This window comes from Mirounga angustirostris, unplaced genomic scaffold (genome assembly GCF_029215605.1).
Source record: "Mirounga angustirostris isolate CCGP_5_RB_7025 unplaced genomic scaffold, mMirAng1.0.hap1 SCAF_12, whole genome shotgun sequence".
In the NCBI taxonomy this organism is placed as follows: Eukaryota; Metazoa; Chordata; class Mammalia; order Carnivora; family Phocidae; genus Mirounga; species Mirounga angustirostris.
In genome coordinates this window covers 93,269,683-93,293,806 of record NW_026991720.1, presented here as the reverse complement: position 1 = coordinate 93,293,806, position 24,124 = coordinate 93,269,683, and the positions used below count along the sequence as shown (strand labels likewise).

The 24,124-nt window shown below is 39.6% G+C and overlaps 1 protein-coding gene across 8 annotated transcripts in view; it reads right to left on the bottom strand.

The window, feature by feature from the left end:
- The window catches only part of SUGCT (succinyl-CoA:glutarate-CoA transferase), an 800,213-nt gene that overhangs the window by 129,755 nt on the left and 646,334 nt on the right, over positions 1-24,124 (bottom strand). For 7 of the 8 annotated variants that reach the window (XM_064575448.1, XM_064575445.1, XM_064575449.1 and 4 more), the window contains exon 13: positions 5,626-5,689. The exons of the other annotated variant lie outside the window; for it this stretch is intronic. In XM_064575448.1, the coding sequence (XP_064431518.1) occupies positions 5,626-5,689 (64 nt within the window). The remainder of the gene's footprint in view (positions 1-5,625; positions 5,690-24,124) is intronic. 8 annotated transcript variants of the gene reach the window in all.

The window sequence follows — 24,124 nt, the reverse complement described above, 5'->3', positions numbered from 1 at the left end:
GTGCTGCAGGAATGGGCAATGGCAATGCACATTCACAGTGAAGTCACTGGAAAAAGGTTATGGTGAGAAACTGAAGAGTTACACATCAAACTCTATTTCAGTGACATCCTTTGAAGTTTGGAACTCAAAACCAAGGTGGTTTGGCACCTACAGAGTACATGGAAGGACAGCATGTTCCTCTCTGGCTAAAAGACCAGTGGGCAGCAGAATTACAAGAAGGAGATGCAAATGGCGAATGGCTCAGTGGAAACTGGCAGCCTTTGGAATATAATAACTAATGGAAGATCTTTCCACTAAAGTCACAAATAAGGCGAATGTTTCTATAATGGCCAATCTCTGGCTGACGAAAGGTAGGGGTATGAACTGTAATGTACTTTTAACTTAGTAGTTTTTTTAATTATGAACACAAATTGCTATCACTTTCACAGTTTCACCGTCAGGACACTATGGGCTTTACACAAAATCTACAACTGAGTTAGAAGGCTTTTAGAAATTACGCCTAAAAGCCATCCGTGAGAACATCTGCCAAACCAGGTCGAGGCTCCTACCCAAGCTCCTCTTCCAAGCCCCTTCTCCTCCCAGAGAGTCGGGACCTCAGACAGCTCAGCATACATCCCCTTTATGTGTTGATTTGGTTTTAGTTTGGTCATTAGCTCTGTGTTAGGTCTTATTCCTCTGGCCTCCACCTGCCTCTCCAGTGTGACTGACGGTAAGCTTTCTCCCCGTGAGCCCTTCCTCAGCTCCTCTGTGCGCCAACACAGCCTCCCCACTCGCCCCTCTAGCCCACACCACATTGGCCCAACTGACAGCTACCCATTGTTGGTGTGTCTGTTTACCCTTCACTTCTCAGGGAAGTCTTCCCTGAGGCCACACCCCAGGGGAGGTCTCCTGGGTCTGCACTCTCCCAGCCCCCTGCTGTAGCCTCTGGTTCTCCATGGAAACACTCATCCCCTTTCCCATATTTATTGTTCACGCTGCCCTTCCTGGTGAAGAGAAGCCCCGTGAGTACCCGGGCCTGACGTGGGCACAGCTCCATCACCAGAACTCCATCTAGCATAGGGAAGACAACAGTTGAGGCCATGTGTTTGAGGTTTTACTACTCAACTCAGTACTTCAAGTTACATTAGTTAATTAGGAGCAAATTGGTACATTGTGCCCACTGTGCTGATACTCCTGTCACCAAACTAATGGTGACCTGCGCCCTTCTGGGGACTCTTTAGAACACCAGAATATTAGAGCCTGGCAAAGAGAGATATGATACATTTTCTCATTTACACCCCCACCACTAATAATTACTTTTTCTTAGTCTCTTTCCACCTTTAACTGTGAAATAGGCTTTAAAGTTCAAATGAGAGAGTAGTTGAATGAACAGTATATGAAATAAAGAACAATAGTATTAGCCTAACAACAACTCATAGAGGTAATTCATGAGCATTAACTAGTTTGCATGCTTTATCAAGGACATGCATATACACAAATGAAATTTCTTCCTAAATTATTTCCTATAGACTGGAAGTGGTGAGAAACGATATGAAAAGGGAGGATGTTGCAATAGATATACATTAATAAAGCAAACAGTTGAGGTCATACTACTCACTTTACTTTAATATTGGTAATGATTACAAATATTGGAACAATGCATTAAGTACTTACAATAATTATGTAAGTAGCCAAAAGGAATTTTGAAGAGGTTAATAATTTCCCATCCCTGTTCAAAGTATATTAAACATTGATTGATCAGTAGACTTAAGGTATGAATCAATCGGCAGTCTCCTAGGTGGGAGCTCTAAACTGAGAATCCGAGGGAATGATGTGGATTTACACATCTCTGAAAACGGTGCAATAAATATTGTATACGAATTATTGCTGTTTTTCAAGAGACAAGTTTCAAGAAATGACTAAGATAGAAAATGCTTCAGGCAAGTCAGTGCAATGTATGGAAAATTCAGGAAAGGTCACAATAAGTTCATTAATAACAAAGGAAATATAAATAAGTGGTTTTAAGTAAGATTAACAAGGATTTTTACTGTAAATGTAACGTGTAGATATATATGTGTGTGTGTATATATACATATATAGAGAACTGCATTTAATGAATTCAAAAATATGTCTCCACTAGCTAACTAGAACACAATGTAGCATAATATCACTTTTAACTCCACTCTGGGTTTCCTGTTTTGGCAGATTCACCTCATTGAGGCATTGTGGGAGAATCAGAGTCATTTCTATAGCATTCATGAGGTCTCCAATGGGGACATCCCTTACAAAGAAAGGCAGAACGATCATAGGTAAATACAGTCAGTGAAGGGGGAAATCCACAGGAAAACAATTTTTTACCGATAAATCCTCTTTGCATTTAATATCTCTTACCCTATGTGAGTGGCTTCTCAATAGGATACAGGGAATTAGGAGATACAATAGCAACTTATTGATGTCCATAAGCAGAATGGTCTCTCCCCTTTCCCGGGGAGCCCAATGTGCCAGAAGCTCTCAAAAGACACTCAGCTGCTAATTCCAAAAATAACCTAAACATATTCGTGTCACCTGAAATCTGAGACTTCCTATATTGACAATGCTATAAAAGGAATATAAGGTAAGTCAGTAAAACAGATATACCAAAACTATGCCTAAGTTCAATAGAAACAGAAGAAACAAAAATAGAATTTTCCAAAGAGAAATAAAGATAAAAATAACAGATAAAAAAAGATAGCTGTAGATCTGAGAATTTTATTGTGGTAAATTGAATTTTGGGCCCCAGTTATTTGCCCCTCCTTGTGCCCATGCTTTCTTTCACCATATAGCTTTCCTGTTTCTCTTAAAAAGAGAGAAAGATTTCCCCACTCCTTGGGACACAACCTAAAACTTGGTTTGGCCAATGGAATGTGGACAAAAGGGTCTGTGAGTTATGCACTGTGGTTTCTGTTTGCCTTCTTGCTCTTTCGCCATTGCCACAAGAAGAATGTGAGCGACACATGAGGCAGAGCTGGGTCCATCTCACAGAGACACCTGGCCAGAACTGCACCCAGAAGAAAAGCCACCCAGGCAAGTCCAGCCTCGGTTGGCTATCCCCTACCTGGTGTATGTGCATAGAATGAATAAATGCCTCTGTTTGAATGGCACTGAGATTTTGTGGTTATTTGTTACACAGCATTATTCTGACAATAGCCAAGTGATACACTTACAAAACATTAAAATGAGAAAAAGGGTATGCTTTTCCCTTAGGAATCTGACAAAATATTTCTCTCTTCCCAAGACTGATTGTTCACTCATTTACGAGGAAAGTCGGCAAATTCACATCTGATTGATCTAGAGAGTGTTACATCCAATGAGTTCCTTCTAGGTTGGCCGCTGACTCACTTTTCTCCTTACTATACTAACAATTGTATTAACTTTCAAATGTTTACCCTTTCCTCTCATGTGTTGGGGATATTAATGACTGTAACCTCATCTGTAAACTTGTAGAATTAAATTACACCAGTAATGTTCTTGAATGTTCTTGGGGTCCCATGGTTCCAATCAGGTGTTTGGAGGAGACAGCATGATGGAAGCAGAGGAGGAAAGCTAAACGGCTGGATGCTAACCTTGCACCAGCAAAACTCTGCTCTGCCTTAGATCTTGAGAATATTGAGATTTCGCTTGGAAAATCAGTTCCCCTGCTTAAAAAGTAGAATCAAAACGACTAGCCAAAAGGTTTTTTGATGTCTCCTCACACTGAAAACACTGTACTTAAGTGTTTTGTTTTAGCCGCTCCTGTCTAATCATCACTATTGCCATGAACCCAAACTCAACTCAACTCCCGTCACAACTTCCTGACATGACTCCCTGCGTTAAGTTATAAATTATGCCACTTCACTCCCCTGCATCAAGTTAGAGTAAAACCACCTCTGGTGGGGCCTTCAGGCTCTGCTTTCTCCAGTCTGACTTCCTGCCCCTTACCTCACCTGCCATATTGGCTCGAAACACACCCAGCTCAGAGTTTTCTCCCATGCTGGTCCCTCTGCTTGGAACACTCTTCCCCTACTCTTCATGTGTCAACTTCTTATTATGCTACAGTTTTCCACTGATAAGTCACCGGGCTTTCACCGATCACTCAAACTAATGTAGGTCCCATCTGCCTCCATTATTCTCCATGACAACCCATCTTTTGTGTCCTCTTCTTTGCACTCACCATGACTTTCGCTTACAGGAGCATTTGCTGGCTACTTTTATTATTTGACTTTCCATCAAGTACGAGCTCCATTATTTTTGCATTCCCAGGACCCAAAGCATTGCCTGGCACATGATATATGCTCAGTCATATGAATGAGTAAGTGACTTTCTTAGCTTTTATCAACAGGCCTTTTTCTCACTACCACCTGCCTACACCATTTAGTATTTCCCTGTTAATACATGGTCCCAGTCTCTGACATGCTCACACCTGCTCTCTCTCTTACCTTCCTTAATTCATGTACAGTGTTCCTTATACCCCTGTATGTCAGAATTTTCTCTTTCAACTTGCTTTATTCTTACCTTATCCTTTTCATACCGATGGCCACAATCAGATCTGTTCTGGGACATTATTATCAAGCTGATCCTGAATCTTAAAATTAGATTATACCTAGAATGAACTTAACAATAACAGTTATTCAATAAATGTGATCTGCTACCTAGAGAAGTAAATGCTCTATGCTGTTTTTCTGAGGTGGGGGAGGGCTTTGGGGAATGCCCAAATTTCAAGCATGGTAACCAGCATATAGTTTCAAGTAAGCAATGACCAAAGTCCTAACTAATTTCCTTATCTTTTGTTAGAAAAAGAGACAGAAATAAATGTCTGGTTTGTGTATAGGCTAGGAAACAGGGACCTGATGAACAAGAATGTGGTGTGTTTTCCCAGTAGTGCCCTGAGCAGAGATAACAGATCTGAGGAATGATAACATTATGATCATTAGAGAAGTGAAGTCTGTGGGGGGCGGTAGGTTGGTCATGAGCTCTCACGACACTTTGGATGCTCTCAGAGTAGGCACGAGGCTTCTGGCTTCCAGAAAGAGAACTCTCCCAGAAGTGAAAAAGTTGGCATTTTGGCTTAGACCAAAATGTCTCAGTGCGTTTGTTTGGTATGAGTCAAGTTAGAAAAATTCAATGTATTCTGAGTGAAGTGAAAACATTTAGTTTCCTTATCTACAAAGCTGAGATCCGTACTGTCAACCATAGTCCAGAAGGAAAGTGCCCTGGCCAGCAGTCAGTAGCTTTCCCAGATACCACCTCAATGATGCCTGGCTTCCGTCCTCATTCATGTATGGGCCACGTGTCATTTCATAATAGGTGCCACACCTACGGTTATTTATCTCTGGCAATTACATTATGTACTTCTGTGAGCACAAGATGACACAAAATGGAGTCAGATAATATGAGCATTTTGGGTCACCAGGGCAATCGGGCATTATTCGAGCCAAGACACAATTCTGTAGCTTTGGCACATGCTCGTGGGTGTGACGAAACTAGGGGTTTCCCTTTTATCCAAATGAAGAAGTTGGATAATGTCTCGACAAACCATTTGGGGGATCATCAACTACCTGCAGCGATCAGCACAGGGAATAATTCAGGAAGGAAGGAAGGGATTAAGGAAAATGACAAAAATTTTCAAACCTGGCACTGATATCTTCCCCACGGTTGGATGCTTCATCTCCATAATGAGGCCATTGTGTAACACCTTTAAATGTAAAAACAGACAGAAAAATAAATTACAAAATAAAACTATTTAATCTGAGGGAGTTCGAAAAGCCACCTATTCGGTCCACTGAAAAGAAGATCTCGCAAACACAGAACTGTTTGGAATTTTAATTTGGAAGTGAATATTTTAAATAAAAATATTTCCATCTTCTATGAAACGAAGTGAAGCCAAAAAGAATTAGAAGGTTCCAGGACTAGCAAACTACATTTTTTAATAAAGTCTTCCCATCCTGAAAAATGTTATTTGCTCCTAACTATAGGGTATGAGTTTCCCCCTTTCATCTATGTTTGATCCTCTAAATACTAAAGCTCAGCCTCTTCCTGCATTACCTCATTGCAGGACACACGGCCAAAGTCAACTGCAGGAGGACAGAATGGGAGAAGAACCAGGACCTGGAACAGAGCAGCCCACGGGGGTAGTACATGTGCTCCTGGCAATTTATGCAGTGGAAGGTGTGGGGAGACAGTCCAGTTTGAAAGGTGAATCAGAGTAACTAGGAGGCCCAGTGGCTGGTGGAAGTGGACAGACTCAGGGCTGCTGTGACCAGCAATAAGCAGATCCAGGAGCCCAGAGTGGACTCAGGTCAAATGCTTGAACAGGAGATGGAAACCAGACATGTTTTCAGTGGTAACAAGACCATAACTATCAGACTTGATCTCAGAACGAGGAGTTGGTGTGGAGCTGGCAAGGAGAAACGTGAGGAAAAAAAGAAAATAAAAACAGAGACCCCATCCTAGAGGGCTGGTTAGGTTTCCATGCACTGGGACCAAGATAGGTATTTGGCGTCCCATCAAGAGCACAAGGTAGACTTGACCTCGGGGTTAAGACTCAAGGCCAGTTACTAGGACAGGGACATTCTATCAGGACCTGGGCGGCAGAAATGTGACTTGATGTTGAATTGCTTGATTACTGATTACCTAAATCCTTGGTTTCATTTTTCCTATGGGGTGGGTAGGAATACAGAATCCGCCAGGGATCGAGGGTGCTCTAACTACAGGTAGAGGACGAGATGAGGGCATGGAACTAGATTCTAGAACCTAAAATTTGAATTACGGGAAGCAAAACATTTGGCCAAACACAAATGAAAATGCTACAAAGTTGGTTTCCTTTGTTTATTTGTTTTTTTAACAACTGGAGGCTACCTGGGTATACTGTCTCAAAGAACCCCAAAATTCAATTTACTATTTCTATTACTGAATGTTCACTTAGACATATAAGGGCAACTTATGCATGAATTTACTTCACCTGTACTGCCTACCAAATGGAGAGCTTCTCTCTTCCTGTTTTGTAAGGGATCTAAAGGGCAGAAGTATTTCAGGGGCACAAAAAACTTATGGACCAGGATTTCATGCTAATATCCCAAACAGCAGCAGTTGTAATGGTTCTATAGGATTTTGAGCTGCAGGTAAAAACAAGATCTGCATATCCATACCCTCATCATAGTCTTTTCACACAGAGTTAAAAGAGCATGGAATAAATAAACTAATAAAAATGTTTTCTCACTTGGATAACCCAGGGAAAGAGGTCAAATTTCTTGGGCTCTATCCATTTCCAGTGAGCTTTTTGGTCACGTTATGGAATAAGCCAATAAGACAACCTCACAGGTGACATTTTAAGGTTAGAGGTATAACTCTGCTTTGTCTCAATATTCTGGGGCGCCTCTGTTTTCTTCGGGAACGGTCACCACCTTTGGGGTGATGCTCTTTAAACAACCATGTCAACCCCCCTCAGAGAGGGTGATGCCACACCATATGGAGATCCTTTCTAGGGATGCCTTGCCTCTCTTTTGGAATCACCAGCTTTGCACCCAGGAGCTGGCCAGAGAAAATTCTTGCCAGTGTTAGAACTGAGCTATAATTTAACTCTGGTGTGGCTCGTTCTCAGCACCCGCCCAGCACAGCCTCCTCCTATGTGGGGGCGGGGGCTAAATGCCAAGGCGAGGTGCTAAATCTCAGTTCTACTGAGGACAGGAACAAAAATACCAAGCTAAATTTCACTCGAAACAATTATCTGCACACTGAATCATTCTTCTCTTCTCATATCTGTTGCCCTCCTGACTACCTCTTTGTAATAACACTGCAGTGCTACTCACAAAAGACAAAAGTGAGTGTTCTTAGCTAAATATAACTTAACTGATACTGTTGAAATTAATTAACGCTGAATTTTAATCGTGGAGGAAACGTTAAGTGTCAAACGTGAAAGGGTAGTTGCTAAAGGTCAAGGGACATATGTCAAAGTTTTGTGAAGCAAAAGCTCGCAGCTGACTGAAGTTTTTCAGGGAAGCAGCTTAAAGAATGTACTTCCTTCGGCCCTACCCTCATTACTGTCTCTATATGATCTTCCCAACATGAAACTTTTTAATCCAGCCTCCTCACTTCCCTCGCATCGAAAATCATTCAGTTTCAGGCAGAAATATAAACTGGTCTCATGCTTGGCACAGGAGGTTAATTGCCGTTTTTTCATTTGCTGTAGCATTTGTACAATTATGAAATAAATGGGCTAGCCGGTGCCCCCATCTTCAGAAAGCACGGACTTATTCCCCTGCTTGGTCACCACCCACCTTTTTACCGAAAATCTGAAGTCAATACAATTCCATAGGCTTCCTTCGTGAATCAGGTCAGATTATCTTGCGGAACAATTGAAGCTGGAGCTCTGCTGTCCCTGGAAACCCTGCCTAATGACTCGGAATCTTGGAAAACTCTCCAGCCTTGTTTGTGGGGCGAGTCCTGCTCTGCTTAGTAACATCTTCGAGAATCTCAGAACCCAGGCAGTCTGTCTGAATTTTAGCATAAATCTCTCCTGCTGCACTTCGAGCGTATTGTCTTCCCTAACTTCATTGGAAACGGAAGACCTTGGCGTTCACCAACATTTGTGTAACATTTCTTTGGGAATGGTTACTAAATGTTCTCCATTCCTTTTCTCACCCGGGCTCAACACCCCAAGCCCTAGAAATTCAGATGGAAAGCGTTTCATTTTCTGAACGCTCACAATGAAATGGGGACCTCAGCTCTAGGGACCTCCGACACCATTTTCTCTTAAGGCAATGTCATGCCTGGAACCCCTCAGCCCGGCCATTTGGGGCATCTGGGGTACGCATTTAGTTATTTTTAAATGAGGCAAGGAAACTGCCCTAGACTTTGCAGTGGATGTTGTCCTTCTTTTCCTTATTTTATTCTCCCTAGATCTCTCATGGTGGGGTAGCTCTTCTAAATTTCATTTCTTCTCCTTATAATTTCAAAAGCCTATTCCTGACAAGAATAGAATTGTAGAGAGTGCAACAACCTCTTTAGCAAAGTATCAGGCCGATTTAAAATAAGGTCTTTCTTTCTTCTTCAAGAGTTTCACGGATTGACAGCCTAATGACAGAGTCAAATGGTACTGTATTAATGAAGGGGGGTAGGGGGAAGAGTAAAATGTATACCTTAAAGTGATGCGGGAAATAAAAGTTTAAGTGAAAGTAGGAAAAGTCTTTTGATAAAGTCCTAGGGCAGGAATGGCAAACCAAGTCTATAGTACAGCACTAGCAAGAAAAGAAATGTAAAAAATAAAAAATCGATACCCACTCTATAGGTGGTGAAAATCTCTAAGGAAAGCAAGAGCTCTGGGTCAAGAGTAGAAGTAGCAAAGCATACACAAAGGAAAAGAGACAGACTGCCGGCATTAAGTGACATACACAAATGGTATGTGTAAAGACCGTATTAAAAATCAGTATAATACCACCAATGACATTAAGCATGTTGCACAACAGAGAACTGACCTAACCACTAACTATGAATAGAGACATGACCTATTCATTCCATTGAACAAACATCATAGAGCACCTATATATTAGCCGATAGGAAGGGGCTGACTGTAAAAAAATGAATGAATTTGCATTCAAAGTGCCTGTAATTAGAAGGGAGGGTTGGGAATAAGAGACCTGAGCCAATTTTTAGAGCAGTTTAAGCTCCACATGAAGGAGCAAAATCCAGTAAGTAACAAGTAAGTAACTTGGTCTACCTTGGAAGGAAGCTGCAGGACCTAGGTCAAGGAGTTCAGTAAAAGGCATAGCACAAAGATAGTATCAAAATAAAACATCAGGTTAGCAATCGCAAGGATAAATATAATACCAGCAGCCATTGTCCAACAAAACTCCTTAAGAATTTTGTGAAGCAAAAGCTCACAGTTGACTGAGTCAGGCATTGTGTTAAAAGGGAAAGAGCTGTCTCCGCCCAATCCTCTCATTAACTAGACCAGGTAGGAATTACTCTCATCTGCATTTCTACTGATAAGGTGATGGAAGCCTAAAGAGGTCGAGAACTTGCCCAAGGTTCACAGTTAATAAATGGTTGACTTTGGATTATAATCAAGGTGTGCCTGACCCTAACCTCTCAGCCAGTTGGAGACTCAGTAACTAAGAATAAAAAAAAAGTCAAGCATAATTTGATTTACCATTAAAATAACTAGCTGATGTGGTCAATTCTGTAAAACAAATTAGTCAATTCACTGGGGAAAGAAAATCAGCCAAACGGATTGCTTGGCATCGTGTGGCCCAATTAGTTAATAAACTGAACTGCTCCCTTGTAGGGAGCCAAGTCTACCACAGATACAAAGGCAGTGAAAAGAGGAAGGATTTTGGCCCCAGCCTGGCTCAGATTTTGAAGGGGACAGACCCAGCAGGTGACCTTGGGCAAGGCACTTAGGTACTATGAGGCTCAGAATCCTCCTCAGTAAAAAGGTAGCAATAATATCTCTTTCTCAGGAGTTCGTAAGGATTAAGTAAGATACAAGTATAAAACGGTGAGCACAGCACCTTGGACAGAGTAAACTCAAAATTAATGGCAACTAATTATCATTATCAGTAGACTTGGTTCAAACTCTGGCTCCACCAAGGACAAGCTGTAGGGCCTTAAGGTACATTCATTCATGTGACAAACATATATTAAACATATTAACAGTAATGATTCATAATCAATAATAAGCACTAAATGCATATTAATGTGCCAGGCATTATTAAGTGCTGAGAGAAAAACTAGGTCTCAGAACAAGCAAGGTCCTTGCCCTCAAGAAGCTTACAGTCTTATAAGGGAGATTTTTTAATTAAATGTTATCCACTGGACTGTTATTATTACTTAAAAATATCTGTTTAATTCTCTGCTATATCCCCAGTGCCTTGAACATTATCTGGCACTATCTGGTAGATGCTAAATAATATTTTATTGGGTTTATTGAACTACATTTATTCATTCATTTATTTAATTAACTAACTAATTAATTAAATTGAATTAACTACATAGCAAGTGATTCCTTTTGGTTTCATCACTTAATGCGGGGGAGGCAGGACTGGAGGGTGTTGTCTCTTTTAAGCTTTTAATAAATCCCTAGATTTCTCTAGACATGAAAATGTTTTGCTGGCTTCCCAAAATATATTTATTTGTAGGAACTAGTTATCAAGTTCCAGTGTTGCCTTGCTTCAATTCCCTCAGTTTCCTAAAGCTTTCCAAGTATCTGGAATCTGCCATAGGTATAGTGCACACATCTGAAAACACTGCAGAGGCCAAGCTGAGAAGCTCCATGAGGACCATGGTCATTAAGAGTGAAGAAAAGCCAGAAAGGGGAACGCGGGAAACAATGGGCACGCGCATTATACGTGTGAAGTGAATCTACTGCGCTTGAAGAAAATAATCATAGCATTCTTCCTCATTGGGAAAACTCAGGAAACCATTTCCAAAAACATGCAGTAATATCTTAGAAAGCAACAAAGCATTCCAGTGATCTCATTCATTGCATTGTCCTTTATCACTCAGTCATTCCTGTAGCCTGACAGGAAAACAGCTGTGGACTCATATTGGGAAAGTTACGTAACTCAAGGCATGACATACAACTAATATGTTAAAAGGTAATTCAACTCTCCTGAAAACAAAACAAACGCACACACAACACACAATTCATGAAAAAAATGAACAAGTAAACTCCGAACTTTACTTAGATCATGGAGAGAGGATTTAAGTGTTGACATTTTTGTTTTTCTTATTCGTTTTGAAACAACTGCTATCACTAAACTTACTCTGGTGCTAATTCACATGACACAGCCTTTTCCCTCCTTTTTCTAATGAAAAAACCACGAATATCAGTCATCTATAGAGCTATTCTAACATGTATGTATAGTTTAGTGAGTACACGTAAAAACTTAAGAACATTACCCAACTGTTTACAGCCCCAGGTTTGTCCCAATTCCTCCCTCTTCTATCCCTAAATAATCATCTCCTGATTTTTTTTATTTCCTTCCCTTTTTTCATCCTTGTATCCTGTATGTTTATATCTCTAAGAATTTAGTGCCTATTCTCACCCATTTATAAGATATGTATATCAATGAAATCATGAGTATGTATTTTTCTCTGATTTGCTTTTTTTCTTTAACATTGTTTCTGAGACTCCTCCATTTTGTAGTATGTGGCCATGGGCCAATTATGGCCACTAATGTAAATTATGCCATTATATAGATATATCATAATTTATTAATTCACTCTGCTCTTACATTGTTTCCAGTTATTTTACTAGAACAAACACGGCTGTCATACTTAACATCTCTTCATGCAACAATGGCTCTCGGGCCCAAACTTAGACACCAGGTACGTGTATCTTTAATATTAGGTGACAGCATTCCCACCAGTAGTGAATATTATTTTCAGTTGTTTTACAACGATAGCAAAACTTGATTATTATCAGGGTTTGCCAATCTAATCACTTTGCAATGGCATCTTACTGAAGCTTTAACTTGCATTTCCTTGATTACTAATGAGACTGAATATATTTTCCCTGCTTTTTATTTCCCCTTCAGTGAAATGTTTGTTCCAGTCATTTGTATTTCTTCTATTTGCTTAATTATCTTTTCTTACTGGTTCATGAGTTGTTTATGTATTCTGGTTATGAATCCTTCATTGAAACACAAATTGACAATATTATGGCTTTATTTCTCACTCATTTTGTGGTGTTCTGATGAACAGAAGTTTTTAATTTCAGCATTCTGAAATTTATTGAAATTTCCTTTTATGTTCTGTATCTTTTATGACATATTTAAAAAATTCTTCCCTACTCTAGATGACACAGAGAGTCTCCTAAATTTTCCTACTAAAATTTTAAAACATTGGTCTATTTATAATAAAAGCTCACAGCAAGTCAAGGATTGAGAGGAATTACCTTAGTTAGCTTGATTGAAATTGTCTACAAAACCCTTAAAGGATAACATCAAATTTAATGGCAAGAAACTGAAAGCTGTTGGCCTAATACTGAGAACAAGGCAAGGATGTCTGCTGTCGCCACTCTTATTCAACATAATACTAGAAGTTCTAGCCATGAAAATAAATCCAGAAAAAAGGCATAATCCGCTTAAGGCATACAGATTATAAGGGAAAAATAATATAACAAATAAGCAAATGCACAAGGGAGAAATATAAAAGAAATATAATAAAAGGAAGAAATCACACAGATGCCCTGATGGTCCACATAGAAATCCCAATGAACATACAAAAACACTTCTGGAACTAATAAATGAAGTCACAGGATGCAAGATCAACACACAAAAATCAAGCACATTTCTGTATACCGACAACGAACATGAGGAAACCAAAATGAAAAACACAATGCCATTAACAATTGCTAAAAATAAATGAAATGCTTAGATACCAACATAACAGGTATAGACTCTGGATGCCAGAAATTACAAAATGCTGATGAGAGAAATCAAAGGCCACCTAAATAAATGGAGAAGTGTACCATGTTCTCAGATTTGAAAACTCCACATAGTGAAGAAGTCAATTCTCCTCAAATTTATCTATAGGTTTAATGCAATTCTTACCAAAATCCCAGCAGAGGTTTGTTTGTTTGTTTGTTTGTTTGTTTGTAGATGTAAAAAATCTTATACTAAAATTTATATGGGAAGACCTTGGAATAAACAATCTTGAAAATAAGAATAAAATGAAAGAGAATCAGTCTACCTGATATTAAGGTATACTAGATAGATCCTATATATCATATAGGTACTTAGAGAGTATGTAACGGAATAGAATAGAGAACTCAGAAATATATCCACACAAAATATGCCCAAATAATTCTGGAAAAGGTGCAAATGCAATGAAGGAAGGACAGCCTCTTAAACAAATGGTACTGGAACAATCAGAAGAAGAAAGAAAAATCTCAACCTAAATTTCCTTCCTTATATAAAAATTAACTTAAATGGATCATGGACTTCAAGGTATATGTTCTAAAATCTTAGGAAAAATCTTCAACATTGCTCAGCAAAGATCATGTTAAAGGGATGGAAAGAAAGCTACAAAATGGGAGAAATATTTGCAAGCAATATATCTGACAAAGGACTAGTATCTTGTGTGTGTGTGTGTGTGTGTACATCACACTCACAACTTAACAGTAAAAAAAAAAAAAAATCCAGTTAGAAAATAGGCAAAGATATAAACAGTTACGGTTGCATGCGACCCAGCCGCTGCACTCCTGAGCCTTTATCCCAGACAAATGAAAAGTTATGTTCATACAAAAATCTGCACATGAATGTTCATAGCACCTTTATTTGTAATAGCCCAACACTGAGAACAATACAAATGTCCTTCAGCCGATGGGTCCTGAAGCCCCCTGCAGACAGCCATAGTATGGAATACTCCTAGGCAATAAAAAGGAACAAGCTATTGATTCGCACAACAGCCTGGACGAATCTTGATGGAATTGTGCTGAGGGGCTCCTGGGTGGCTCAGTCGGTTAAGTGTCTGCCTTCCGCTCAGGTCCTGATCCCAGGATCCTGGGATCAAGCCCCGAGTCAGGCTCCCTGCTCAGTGGTGAGTCTGCTTCTCCTTATCTCTCTCCCTCTGCCTTTCCCCCAGCTCGTGCTCCTTCCTCTCTCTCTGACAAATAGATAATATCAAAAAAAAAAAAAAAAAGGAATTGTGCTGAGTGTAAAAAGCCAATCCCCACAGATTACATAGTGTATGATTCCATTTACATAGCATTCTCGAAGTGATGAAATTCCAGAAACAGACAATAGATTCGAAGTAGAGGGTTCAGGAAAGATGGCAGCTGAACAGCTTTAAAGGGCAGAAGGAGGGATTTTGTGATTTTGTGATGGCACCGTCACTATCTTTTGACTGTATCGATGTTACTACCCTGGTTGTTAGGATGCAAGATAGTTTGGCAAGATGTTACCATTGGGGACCTGGGTAAAGGGTACTATTTCTTACAACTGCATGAAAATCTAGAATTATCTTAAAATAAAGTTTTATAAATTTTTTTTAAATTTTGGTCTTCCATATTTTGCTTTTGGAAAAACTGGAGTTGAATTTTGTGTATGATGTGAAAAGGGATTCAATTTCACTTTTCCCCCAGAACAATTTTGAGCAGTCCTTCCTTTCCTCATGAATCTGTAATACCAGCTCAGCAGTAGATCATTTCTGTACATGTTGGGGCTGCTTCTGGGCTCTCTGTTCTGTCCTGTGGGTACATCTGTCTACCCCGTGGCCAATACCACACTGACCAAATCCCTTGCTTTCATCATAAGGATCAGTGTTTCACTTGGCAAGATCCCCACCACACCCCTGCCTTGTTCTTTGTCGTCAGGGGTTCTTGGCCCTTTATTCTTCTCTATAAATTTTAAAGTCAGCCTGTCAGCTTCCAGGAAAACCCTACTGGGCAGAAATAACATCATGACAATATTATCTTACTACCCATTAAACGTTTACTTTAATAATTTCAATTTATTTAAGTCATTTTAATATGTTTTATAAAGTGTTAGCATTTTTCATAAAGGCTTTGCACATTTTTCATTAGATTTATCCCTTACAAAAGCAGTCCATTTTAGCTGCCAAGGTAAAAGGGATCTTTTTTAAAAATAAAACTTGCTGTTTATTGCTAGCATATAGAAACGAAATTTACTTTAAAATTGTATCTGGCAAACACTCTTATTAATAACTCATTTGTAGATTCTGTTGGTTTTCTATAAAATTAATGATATCGTCTCTGAATTAGTTTTATTTTTCTTTTCCAAGTTTTATACCTTTTATTCTGTTTTCTTACATTATATCATTGGCTAGGACTACCTATAGATTGATAGTGTTAGCAGAAAAAATTTTTTCTTGTTCTCAATTTTAAAGGAAATGTACTTAATGTTTCATCATTATTTTTGCACCAAAGCATTGTGGGCACACTGTATTAGGCTAAAGAATCTATTCCTGGTTTTTTGAGAACTTTTACCATAGATGTTGGCTTTTATCAAATTCTTTTTATCCATTTATTAAAAGGATCACATGATTTTCCCCCATTAATCTGTTAATATGAGGAATGAATTAATTTTCTAATACTGAATCAATCTCACATTTCAAGAAAAAATAATTTTTGAGTTTTGCTTGCTAATGCCTTAACATTTTCTTGAATCTATTTCATGAATGAGACTGGCCTGCAATTTTCCTTTCTTGTATTGCTCTTGTTGAGTCTTAGTAAAAAGAGTAATCTTTGCTTTATAAAGTGAGCTAGAGTAAACCTTCTTTTTCTATTTTCTGAAAGCATTTCTGTAAGATTGGAACATCTGGTCCTTCACATCTGGTGGAAACTCACTCACATACTCTCTGGGACTGGTGTTTTGTTAGAGAGAAGGTTTTTCATTATCAATTTATTCTTTTATTCAAAATCGGGAAATTTAGATATTCTTTTTTCTTGAGTAAGTTCCAATAATGCATATTTTCTAGGAGTTTAACTACTCCACTAACTTTTCAAAAATTGTTGTCTTAAAATTGTTCATTACTAATTATATAATTTTAGAATTATTGTATCTTTTTGGTGAATTGAACTTTTTATTATTATGGGGTGACTTCTATAGTAATGCATTTTGTTTTAAAGTCTGAACTAACATTACTAAAGCTACATTAGCTTCATTTTGGTTTGTTTTGTCTTCATGTATCATTTTGTGCCTTTGCAATCAACCTTTCTAAGTTTTATGTTTTAGGTGAGTCTCTTGAAAATAGAAAATCACAGGATTTAGCCAGTCTTTGAACTGGAGGATTTAGTGCATTTACACCAGTCAGGATTATTAATAGGTTTGAATTTATTTCTAGCATCTTATTTAGGGATTTCTTTTTGTCACACTTAGAAAAAGAATCTCATCTTGCCTTATTTGAGATTAGTTGAGATTGTTTTCCCACATTCAATATTTTCCACATTTACTAGTTTGGGAGATACACATCTATGCTTTTCTGTTCCTCTACAAATTTTAACATGCCCATTTAAATTAATAAAATAGAAATTTGATTAATAGCTCTCCAGTTATCCCCATGCTAATTTTTTGTTTCAGGGGTACAGGTCTGTGATTCATCAATCTTACACAATTCACAGCGCTCACTATAGCACATACCCTCCCGAATGTCCATCACCCAGCCAACCCATCCCTCCCAGCCCCCTCCACTCCAGCAACCCTGAGTTTGTTTCCTGAGATTAAGAGTCTCTTATGGTTTTTCTCCCCCTCTGGTTTCATCTTGTTTCATTTTTCCCTCCCTTCCCCTATAATCCTCTGCCTTGGTTGTCAAATTCCATGTATCAGTAAGATCATATGATACTTGTCTTTCTCTGATTGACTTACTTCTCTTAGCATAATACCCTCTAGTTCCATCCATGTCGTTGCAAATGGCAAGATTTCATTTTTTTGATGGCTGCATAACATTCCATTGTACATATATATCCCCCTATGCTAATTTAAAATCTGGATGTTCCCAAACTTTCTCCACTCCCTGTGTCCGTATCGTCTCAGTAATTTCTCCACAGTACCCCTAGGCAAAAAGAAGAATCTTTGGTTTTATTAACTAATTTTGTTTTGTTTATTAAATAATTAGGTCAAAACAACTTATCATGTTTTTATATCCTAATAACTTAGGAGCTATTTGAAAAAAGTAATAGACGTAAATTGAAAGAAGAAATAATAATTTTGTTTCATTCTTAAATAACCACAATTACTTTCTTGTAGCACGTGTGCACTTTTTGGTACTGCATGACTTCTCAAATCTTGGGATAAAATCATGTACTTCCGCCCTTATTTCTTGTTAAGTATGTATCTTCTCTTGGTATTCGTTTGTTGTTTTTTTTTTTCATAGAAACATCCATCGGAAAACTCAGTTTCATACAGATAAGATGTAATCAAAAGGAACATAGTGAATTCAATATTGAAACCGTGAACTGCCTTGAGCTAGCATTCCATGCTGCATCCAACAGATGCTGCTATATCTCCCTAGAAACTTCTAGAAACTTCTGGTTCCCCTGCGTGTTCACTAGGATGCTGTGGGTGCCTCACAACGTGGGAACAATAATTCAATGTTCTTGTTGCTCAATATTTCAGTTCTCTTTTTTTAATAAAAAAATTAGACAATTTCACTATCTTTTTCATATATATTTTTAGCTTACTACATGTCTGCCATATTTTTGGCTCACTTTTTTTTTTTTTTATCATAGACCTTCCTTCAGTAGTTGTATTCCCTCTACTACGAGATGTTCTTTAGAATTTCCTTAGTCAGTCTTTTCTCGGCCTTTTGGCTAAGATCAAGTGTAGAATTTCCTTAGTCATCTGTTCATAATAAATCCTCTTTGTTTTTATCTTCTTAGACGTTACTTTATTTTGCCGCCATTCTGAATGATATCTATACTGGTTATATACTCCTAAGCTGATGGTTATTTTCTGTTGGCACATTGGTGATATTCTTCCACAGTCTGTGATCTTCATTGTTGCTTTTAAGAAGTGAGCTACAGGCCTAATGGTCATGCCTGTGTAGGTAACCTGGCTGATTAAACATCCTCTGTCTGTTTTTGGTTTCCTAGCATCAGTCTCAGCCTCACTTGCTTTTTATGAAAGCTTTGCAATTTTTATGTAATCTGTTTTGTCTTTAGAACTTCATGACTCTGAGGAATTAGGTCTTCACAAGCTCTGGAAAAATTCCCAACCACGTTCAAATATTGCCTCTACCAATTCTCTCTAGCTTCTCCTGGAACTCCAATTAGATATATATTAGACACACATTAGCTGTGCTTTGAACTTGATCACTCTATAGGTCTCTGAATCTCTTACGTTTGCTCTGTCTCTCTGGGTGAATTCTAATTAATTTAGTCATATCTATGTATCAGATCACAAATCCTCTCTTATGCTACATCTAATCTACTATTTAATTTGTCTGTCATGCAGTTGTGCTTTATCCAAAGATGATTTGTATTTGCTTCTCCCAAGTCAGTGTTCAGGGGCAACACCAACATTAAATTAAATTGTATGCTTATATGTTTTGGGTCCCCCAGTGGGATTAATTCTTGCCCTATATGCAGAACGGTAGGTTTGTGGCTAAGACATTCATGAGAGATTTTCTCTTTATATCTTTCCTCCAAGAACCAAAGTTAAGACAGGCTAGACTCCCAACTGTTCCCCTCTTCATTCATTGAAGGGTTTGAAATTTATTTGTTTTGTTTTATTTTTCACCTAGTTCACCCACTGAGAATGCTGACTTTGGGATGTCAAGTTTTATTCAGAAGTCCACTGTCCCATCCAGCATGTGCTTCAGGATTTCTGTCCTAACCCCATTTGGTAAGGCCCATCAAGGCCAAGTTCTAAGCCGATGGGTATTAGCCAGTGTTGGTCCAGTGCATGCTTCTTTGTGTGCATGTTTTCTAGTGACTTTTGTACCAGCAGGATTTCTCAGGTCACACAATCCTCCACATTGACAGAAAGAGAGGTTCTCTGTTGTCATCCATCCTCTGGATGTCACTATGTGACATTCCTCTAGACATCTCTAAGCTACATTTTTCAGGCTTAATTTGGTGCTCCAACTTTCCCAAGATTAATTAGCCCCAAGAATAAGAGAAATAACAACTAGTAAATGGAAAAGGAAATACAACAGAATCCAGTGAAATATAAAGGTGATTTATGAACTTGAAAGTCAGGATATTAGAAGTCCGGACTTAGATCTTTAACTCAGTCCTCCTTGGCAATGGGGCCTTTAATGAAATTATCCCAGAACCAGTTGCCACAAACTTTGGTGGGGTTTGAGAAACCATTTGCTCGTTCCAGCCCTGTGAAAGGAGCCATTCCCTGAGGTCATCGGCAGGGTGGTTGTGTGTGCTGTCTTCATGTAGCAAGAACCAAATCCTTTGTTCTTAGGAACCTCCCAATTTTCCAGTGGGAAAACTGAGTTTTGATTAGTTTTAAGAACAGGTCAGGAGGTTTTAATGTTTGTTTGTTTGTTTTTTGAGAGAGAGAGCACATGTGAGCGTGAGCAGGGGTTGAAGGGGATGGGGACAGAGGGAGAGGGAGAAGCAGACACCACGCTGAGCAGGGAGCCAGGGAGCCGGAAGTGGGGCTTGATCCCAGGACCCTGAGATCAGGACCTGAGCCAAAGGCAGACGCTTAACCAACTGAGCCACCCAGGTGCCCCAGGTCAGGAGGTTTGAAATGTGTCATCTCTCTTACTGGATACAGTCCTCTTCTTCCTGGACACTCTGAAGATGTTAGGCAAAGATTTGGATGCACAGCCTAAGGTGCATAACCTGATCTAATTTATTTAATGAGTAGTTCTTGATTGCTTTCAGCAGCCATGGAAATCATCATATTTCTTATTAACATTTGTTGGTCAAGAAATCATCACTTAAATGTGAATCACTGCCAGCCACTCTACTCTTTCAGGGACCAAAGTAGCAAACAAGTGTGACAAGGAAAAAAGTCAGCTGGATAAAAATATAGCACAGCAACAAAAAATTTTACGTGGACTCTCTGAGTGGGCACAGTGTTCTAAGTGATGTGTCAGGGTTCAACAGCCCAGCCAGCGTGAATGTAAAGGACGGGGTGAGTGTGAGAGCTTAGCACCTGCCTACCATCCACGGGGCAATCTGCACGCCTTGGCTCATGTTATCCATACAGAAGCCCAGGGAAGTGGGTGGTATTATTTCCATTTTATAGATGAAGAAGCAGGCTTGGAGAGGTAAAATGACTTTAATACCATTAACAGACAGGAATTAAAAACAAAAACAAAAACAAAAACAGCATCCTCATGCTTCTCTGACAGCAAAGCATATATTTTTTCCAGCACACTGTGCCGTCTCTTAAGCATTTGGTACCTTTCCCCACTAAAATAAGATTCTAGTGTTCTTGACCTGAGTGCAACACAGATGTAAGGAGAAGGAATCACTGGGGACACCAAATATTCCAAATGATTGCCACTGGCCATTTGTCATTTCTCCTGTTGTCTCGAGTGCTGCCTGGAAGCTCAGGTATAGTGAGACAGAAGCAATATATTATGGAGGGCGTCCTTTCTGTCTCTTTGATGGTAGTGTGTTGTAAGTCTATTGAGATCAAATCTCCTCTGGGAGCTAATTACAATAAGGCATCTCTTTATTCGGTGTAATAAAGCTTTTCCTTACTAAGTGCGCAGGAATATGAAGGACAGTGGGACATAACAAAGCATTGGCATCTGCTTCCTTAAGAATTTCTTGAATAAAGTCACGCATGCCAAATATGTTTGACTCGTTATCACTCTCGATACAGTATGATATTAGTTTGACCAGGAAAGATTTCCAGCATCAGGAAACCACAGAGGAATGTCGTGGCACACACACGACATCTGAACATCCACAGAGCAGAACCACAGTTGATAAATGTGAGGATTACTCAGTCCTCTGCCACGAGGAAGCAATATCATTTGTTTACTTGATGTCAGCCATCCTGGGGAACAGAACTATAACCACCCAAGAGGCAATCCGACAGCAGTCCTGTGGCCACGGACAGATTGTGGACGCTGCACACCATCTCCTCTTGCACGTGATTCATCCATCACAGAATTTGCTCAGATTCAGAAAAGAGCAGAACCACTATGACAATTAGCATGTTTCTAAGACAAAAGCAATTAAAGTGGTAGTTCTAAAAAACTGAATAAATTCTGCATTTTCATTTTACATTTTGGGTTGGTTTTCAGGGGGAATTTGTGGTGGGGTGGAAAGACTTTGCTTGTCGGAGGCAGATGCAAGTTTGCTCTGAGGCAAGAGAAAAGGAGAAGTATTTTAGAAAGGAGTCTGTATGATGAGGGGCTGGGGGAGATAATATCCATATGTATGAGCTGGGTCACTGATAACTCTGTGGATAAAGACAAAGACTTTGTGGACAAAGACCCTTGGGATATGCCAAAAGATTTTATCAGCCAGAAAGGGCTGAGTCACGTATACATGATTGTTGCTTGAATTCATTGGATATGGGGTGGAGGGTAGGGATGGTGATACATAGAAACCAGAAGAGAGAGACGTGAACCCAGTTGAGAGTTGGGCCTGAGCCCCTTTCAGACACATTCATTTTCCCAGCTGATTTTTTGCATCCAATGGCTCATAATTGCAATCACATGTTATCAACTTGCCTCATACACACATTTGTCAGCCTGGATAGTCATGGTAGTGTCACATCCCCATGGAGCACCGGAAAAGTGGTTTGCTTCACTTGAGTATCATGGGAAACACCGGCTTCTGAATTCTAGCCATGTGATCTTTCTACTTGTAACCATGCTTTGTCTTTTGGACTTGACACCACTAGTCTGATTTGGACATTTCGCTTCTGTTCCCAATGAAGATTTTCCTTTAGACCTGAGCCCTGTGGTCAAACACACAACTTATTTAGCTTAGTCCTTGAATCAACCATTATACTGTATGAATAATGGCCTGCCAGTGATATCAAGCCCTTAATGCCCAGAATTTACAAACATGAGCTTATTTGGAAAAAAGAGTTATTGCACACTTTAAAGTGCCAAGATTACCCTGGATTATCTGGGTGGGCCCCAGATGCCATCACAAGTGTCCTTATAAAAGACAGGCAAGAGAAGCTAATGTCAACACCCCAAAGGGGAGGTGACAGTGTGACCAGAGAGAGGCTGAGGATGGAGTGAAGTGGCCACAAGCCAAGGACCACCTGGAACCACCAGAAGCTGGGAGAGGCAAGGAAGGTTCTCCCCTAGAGCTGTCAGTGGGAGCAGGGTCCTGCCAACACCTTGATTTTGGATTTCTGGCCTCCAGAATTGTCAGAGCATAAATATCTGTTATTTTAAGCCATCCAGTTTATGCTCATCTGTTACAGCTGTCTTGGGATGCACTGGATCTAGCTCTTCTGTTACATCCAGATAGATCCTCAGGAGCTAGAATTCGTTGTTTAGTTCATGTACCCCTGTTTAAGCAACATTCCCCCCCGCCAAAATGCTTGCCTAATGTTGTAAATCCAAACGAGATTCAGAGGTCCTACATAAGGGAGACAGCAATGTTGTGAGCAGCATATAGACGTCAATCAACTAGCTGGCATTTTATTGAAATTATTTTCATGAAGGAATATTCTTTTTCGATCCTATTTTGCACTCTTTTGGAACTAGCTTTGGCATTTTCAGTAATAACCTGGTACACACTTAAAAAGCCAAATCCTGTTTTCCCATCCAATATTTCTGTCTTCCACTTCAGTGATTTGTTGATGCAAGTGACCTGAGCCAAGGTTCAGGTTGATGGGGGTATGCACCACATAAACGAAGATGCGTATCATTTGGTTCACTGGTAGCACACAGTTATTTTCTGAGGACTCCTGAATCTTGACTTTCCCAAGTTTTTCCTTAATGTATGAAGGCATGCTTTGTGAATGATCTGTATTTCCCTATAACGTCAGAGTACTCAGAAACTCCGATAAGGAAATGATGAACATTTGACAGGTAATTTCAAAAGATCTTGATCTTGTCTGAAAGCCATGGTGACTAGGGGCAGGAACACTGACCAATCCTCGGCACTGCCACGAACCAGGCTACAGACTTGGACAAAGCTTTTTCCACTTCTCTGGACTTCAACTCCTACACTGTTAAAAACTAGGCTAATGTGATCTACCTCATCGCCTTGTTAAGAGAATTGGATGAATTAAACTATTTTTACCTGAATGCCCTGAAAGACTCTCAAGTTCACCAAGTCCAAATAAACTTATTGTCACCCTACCTCAAACCTGTTCCTCTGAATTCCCACCCGCTCAGCCCCATATGTCTCCTAACTGGAGAGTCTCCTTGACTTTTTCTCAGTCTTACGCCCGGCCACCTCTCTCCCAGTCGAGTTAAATTCATGACCAAGTCCTATCAGTTCTCAAATATGCCCCTTCACTCCTTTTTTTTTGAAGACAGCCATAAGTCGAGACTTCAGAACCACCTGCCTGGACCACTAAAGAGTCTCTGAATGGGTCTCCCCATGGGCCTCATGCATCATCACCACCACCAACCATCTGAACTGAGTCTTTAGACTTCAGATCTGACCATGTCCTCCCCTGCTCTATGTCCTTCCATGCTTAGCAGAGCATGCACCCAAGCAGTCTTCTCTGGCTTGCACAATATTTTATCATCATCATCATCATTTTCAATCTTG